Genomic DNA, 6000 nt, shown 5'->3' on the forward strand with positions numbered 1-6000 from the left:
TTAAAAAATTTTACAGAATCATTTCAAAATTTTGGTTCTTGTTGTTTTATTTGGTCCGTTATATTGGAATCGCCATTTTGAACTTTAAAATTTCGAATTCAAATTCGTAATCAGTGACCCCATACAATTACGTAACATGAAGTTTTATAAAAATCAAGTAACTTTTTCACCTCACATCCACCATATTGGATCCGCCACTTTGAATTTTTGAATTTCGAGTTCAGATTCTTAATCAGCGATCGCAACAGCCCATGCATGCAAAATTTCAAGTGAATTGCATCTAGGGAAAAATGTATACCTTCAACGGTTAAGGGACGAAAAAAAACAGACATCAAACCTGCTCACGCTTTTTTCCGTAATTGATTGGATAATTAACTTTTCACCATCTTCTGGGCAAATTGGATGAGTACTGGGAATATTTTCGGGAAGCATTAGGTGTAAAATGTGGAGCATCGTTTTGAAAAAAGAATCGCATGGACTCGATTCCTGATTTTACAGACGCCTAAAAATAAGACTTGAGCCCAATGTACCACAGATAGTAAAGAATTGGCGCGATTCGTAATGGAATCCATTTTCGATTATTATAATTATACATTTTTGAATTAGTTGGTTGTTTGAATATCACGTAGATGTGGATTTGTTCCTCGTACATACCTCAACATTTTTACGGAGAAATAACAAAAATATTTATTCCCCCTCTATCTTCGTTATTAATTGAGTATTCAAACATAATATACATCATTCAGGCTGACCATCTTTCTAAAAAAAATTATTATGAAGGATATGTTATCTCAGACAACTTTTGATGTGTTTTGTCAAGTTTCGCTTATGTGAAACTTGTATTTTCTAACCTACTCGTGGTATTTGGCTCATGGAGCATGGATGCTGGTCAAACTTTTAGGGCGTTTCCATGGCCTAAAATATGCAGCCTGTGATATGTAGTTTCATCCAACAGGCCTCACTTGACTAGTGTTACAATTCATTGGACAATCAGTGTCACAAATGGAATACCGTAACAAATGAAATCTGTAGTGTATATTTTTCTAAAGTTATAATTCTCATTGTTGTTCAACGAGTTTTAAATAATACGACCTCATAAATTCAAGTATAAACGGGTATATTTATTATCCCAGAGCACCAGGCAAGTAACTACAAATTTTGAACATCTTGACCTATTGTGAAGTAACCAAAGCGAAGTCTGTTAGATGAAACTACACATTAGCTGCGCGATATGTTGGGCGAAAAGAAAAAACAGAAGTCTTAGTAGAATTTGTGATTTGGAGGTCTGATACTTACCTTACTACTTTTATTCTTCTTGAACCTTCAATTGAAATTAGATTTACGTCAATGTTAAACCTTCAAAGATTACAAGTTATTTACTTAGCGACAACATTGATAAATAATTGTCTTAAAGTTCAGCGGTTAAATTTATTCGGGTATCTAAAAGATCATGTTTCTTCAGTGAAATGAAAAACAAACACGGGCTGCTACTGTAACCAATTGCAACTCGTTGTGCAAATCTGTTTGCTCTTACAAATAGTGCAAGGTGAAAAAATTCAAAAAATATCACACGTATCGCATGTTTCACGTTAGAGAAGTTTGGAGCACGAAAGAAACTCTCACATCGTCTTTTAACGTAAATTTTTGTTTATTGTAACAAAGAAAAAAACTTGGCCTGGCTTCAGACGAATGAAAAGGCGCTACAAAAAATGGAGAAGGCCATAGATTAAAACAATATGTGACATACAAGTCATGGCTCATAACAGTAGCTGTATGTCTAACTGTTATGGCTATGTTGTTGAGAGATTACCCTTCCGGTAATGGCACTCCCAACATTTCAGGTGACTCAAAAACTTGGAGCTTACGGCCCGTCAGGGAGTGGTCAGCAGACATCGGCTATTGGGAATAATGGTAGTCTAACGGAGGACCTAGCTGCGTTGGATAAGCTGATTACTCTGTTACTCGGACAGTCGAATGCCACGTCGGGAAACAAACATGGCTCGAGATCGGAATCGTGGAGACATTCGCAAAATTCGAACCGGATCAGAATGAGCGCTCGTTCTGGTTATCAACCCCTGCAAGCACAGGCGACTTTGAATTCCGTTACTCACACAACTCGTATGTAGATAGATTCATGCTTGTACGTCCTGATATAATTATAACTTCCGAAGGCCTTGAAAGGTAACACCGTGCAGAACTTTAGCACATGTTCTCAACCTTCTGATTTTTTTGCTACAGTAAATGTATTGTACCAGTACTTTAGTGTTCATAGAAAAAATAAAAAATATAACATATTTTCCCAGATTTGTGATTGGTATGATTCGGCGTACGGCTACTTCGCAAACTTCTAGATCTGCGACAAGCTGCAATCGTTTCTACGAAGTCTTTTGTGACCTGTCCCATTAGCAGAGTTCCAAACTCATTTTTTAAACCCACACTGCTGATCGCCCTGCGACAGCGCTTTGGTTATGGATATTTTGTGGGTCTTCGCGGTTCACGATCTCATCACCCTTTTTCTCAAGAAATGCTCTTCGTGAAAGCTGCCATTACATTCATCCCTATTATTGCACCAACCCCCTTTACCCTCTTCCTCCTTGATACTATGGTTATGTTGCAATCACAATCAATAATTTAGTACATACGAGTAGACAACTGAGAAAGTGGATGAACTTTGGTAGTATACCTCTCGGCAACTTGTACTGCTTAATTCGATTGGAGTTGATTTTATTAAAAAATTTCTAGAGCTTCATTTACAAATGATAAAAAAATTGAAGTTGATTAACAGGAAGCAGCATTATTGAGGTCATGTAGTACTTTTACCATTACCGAACGAACAAACTCACCTTCTTTCTTCCTATATTAAATAAACAACCGAACAGAAAGGGTTCACGTTCCGACGGCGCATCGCTCTTTTGTAGCATATTTGAGAAGTTACTCATATCCCCAAAATCGTCAGAAAATTGTGTGGTTTTCCGCATTCCCGGAGCCAAAAAGTGTATAGCTTATGCGATGCACTATCGTAATGTGAACCCTTTTCATCCGTTTGTTTATTCAGTATAGGAAGAAAAAGAGTAAGTGCTCGTTCGTAAAGGTAGAAATCCTACATGACCTTGACAATAACGTGAACTATTGCATTCGGTGACGTGTTTCGCAGTATCCTCGTTAACTTGAAAACGGCTCGACCGATTCACTTCAAACTTGGAAACAGTATTCTTGGATAGCCTCTTCGACTTTGTCAGGATTGAACTTTTTTGAAATGATTATATTTATTAGCTGAACAAAAAAAACGCCAAGTTGCACAAAAATCGAATTTCAATTTCAGATGATCGCTATTCTGTTTGAAAAACGATTCTGAAATAATTCAAATCGCAACAAAGAGAATAAAGTATCCAAGAATACAGTCTTCAAGTTCAAAGTAAATCTGTGGGGCAGTAGTCATATAGGGGGGGTTCTGGCTCAAACTGACTTACCGACCTCAGCGGGAGCTGCAGGACGCGCCTCGCCTGTAGTCGGTTTGTTACCGACCCAACCAATGCAAACAACAAAATGGCTGACTAACTTGCAATATGGCGGACTAACCCGCAAGATGGCTGACTGACTTACAAGATGGCTGACTGACATGCAAGATGGCAGACTAGCCTGCAAGATGGCGGACGAGATAACGGAGCATATAGTCGATGTGTGACCAACCTAAGCTAACTCGATCCAACTCAACCTAACCTAACGTAACCTAACCCAACCAATATAAACAACAAGATGACGAGAGCAAGATGGCTGACATGATATCGGAACAGGTTGCTAACCTAACTTAACCTAGCCCAGCCCAACGTATGTAAACAACAACAACATGGCGGACAGGATTGCAAAGCAGGATGACGATGCAGGATGACGGGGCGGTATTGCAAAATGGCTGGCGGTATGGCAAAATATACCGTTTCAAAAAATAATAACATTTTCTGCATACTTCGAATACATTCTTTTGTACTAATTTACCGGATGACGACACCGCAATTAGATAGACTGGGAATGTTAATGATGACCCGTAAACTTACACGCGCGAGAATTTATTATGGGGGAGGGTGTGGTTGGTATATAGATCGCGAATTCATTCAACACGTTATATTGTTCTTATAGTATTCCTATCGTGAACTTCAGTATCCATAGTACGTGAAATTTATAAAATCTACATCGAACGTGATGGATTTAAATAAAATTAACCTCGTCTGTCGCCTGGAAACGCTGCCCACTAAGAAAGTGTCGGATCTGGAGGTTTGGGAGGATTACAACGTGATGGGGTTAAGACGCGTCAATACTAAGTACGGCTCTAGTATTCTGCTCGCCTTAAATGAGCAATTCGAAATATTTTTACCTCTTTGATTCGTCAGTCTCATGGAAGATGATGAGGTGCAATTCAACCAAATGTAGAAGACGATAATCGAAGGCATTTTAAGAATGAAATATCATGGGGGCTAGTACAACAAATTTGAATTTTTGTGTGACAGATGAGCATATTCAGCAGAAGCATAAAAAAAATATCCCAGAACAGTACGCTCTCTCGGGGTAATGTTAGCTGTTCGTCGGTGTCGCTCATGGCTTGGAAAATTTGTTTCCCCCCACACTTTCTATTGAAATTCCCGGAACATTGGAAATGAAGGCGAACGTGGCAGAAACCGAATCGTCAGTCTTGCACTAATATTCATACAAGAAAAATCAACACTGTCCCAACTTGCAATGTGGAAATGATCATGGACATTCAAAGTTTCGTTGACTCCGGTGATAAATTTATACCCAAACAACTTTGCATCATGAACATAAACGCATCGGGTTTGAATCGCATCCTCTTCAAACCACCGTACGCTTGGACAGATCTACCGGCTGAATACAAAGCTACTAACGCTTAGCTAACACATAATTCACATGGAATACCATGGAATGTGGGAATCGAACCTTAGTGACCATACACAATCTTGAGATGAGTTGCGGTCTTTAGCTTTCTCTCAATAATTATGAACAATTATTGAAAACGTAAAATTAACTAAACTGTGAGATGCTGGTGCAAAAATTGGAGTTCTGGGTTTTAACGAGGCCCTAATATTAGTAGTTGTGCCCCCACACAATTTCGAGAAGAGTTCCGGTTTCAGCCTTCTCTTAATAATTATAAACGATTATTGAAAACGTAAAAATAACAAAATTGTGAAACAAAATTATTTGAAACGTAAAAATAATAAAACTGTGAAACAAAATTATTGAAAACATAACAATCACAAAACACGACGTCCAAGAATTTTGTAAAAAATGACATCATTCTTTCTAGAAAACGGGTAGGTTTAAAAATAAAAAATAAAAATACCAGAGCATACTTTCATAAGGTACTACGTATCCCTGAAGTTATATATTAATCGTCGACCCGAAGGCCCAAGCGTGTCCTGTCTTTCGGAATTTGTACCATTATATAAAAAAGTTAATAACAGTGCATGTCAAGTCTTTCCGAAATAAATTCCCAATGATTAGCATGTTAGGACGCTGGCTACCGTAGTATAATCCCTTAATATTCGTACCACGAGAAGCTCAATACCAATTTGCACATGTAAACTACCCTTGTCAAAATTTTAATAATCAAAGAGGTTGCCTACATTCGTCAAAATAATAAAAATAGATTAAAATTTTTCAAGAATATTCCTCCATAGGGCCGAATACCGGCAGAGACTTTGGTATTTTTTAGAGTTGAAAAAAGTGTCGACTTCATTTTATTCAGAATTGTTTTTCGTTACTAATTGCATGTGACAAATTTTTTTGAAAAATATACGCATCATATATGCGGAAAAATATCGGTGCTTCAAAAACAATTCTTAGGACATACAATTCCAATTTTTTAGGCAACTTTCAAACACAATATTGACAATCAGCAAAACATTGAAACTTAGTGAGTTATCATCAAACATAGACGAAAATACTATTCTTGGGCTAGTATGTCATCATGAATATTGTTGAAAATTGTAT

General features: G+C 37.5%; 1 protein-coding gene across 1 annotated transcript in view; it reads left to right on the plus strand.

Annotated features, from left to right (window-relative positions):
- The window catches only part of LOC124211484 (uncharacterized), a 66466-nt gene extending 64252 nt beyond the window's left edge, over positions 1-2214 (plus strand). Inside the window, exon 12 of the mRNA XM_046610576.1 lies at positions 1842-2214. Coding sequence (XP_046466532.1) covers positions 1842-2126 — 285 coding nt within the window. The 3' untranslated portion in view covers positions 2127-2214. The remainder of the gene's footprint in view (positions 1-1841) is intronic.
- The last annotated feature ends 3786 nt before the right edge of the window (positions 2215-6000 follow it).

Source organism: Neodiprion pinetum, chromosome 2 (assembly GCF_021155775.2).
Source record: "Neodiprion pinetum isolate iyNeoPine1 chromosome 2, iyNeoPine1.2, whole genome shotgun sequence".
Taxonomy (NCBI): Eukaryota; Metazoa; Arthropoda; class Insecta; order Hymenoptera; family Diprionidae; genus Neodiprion; species Neodiprion pinetum.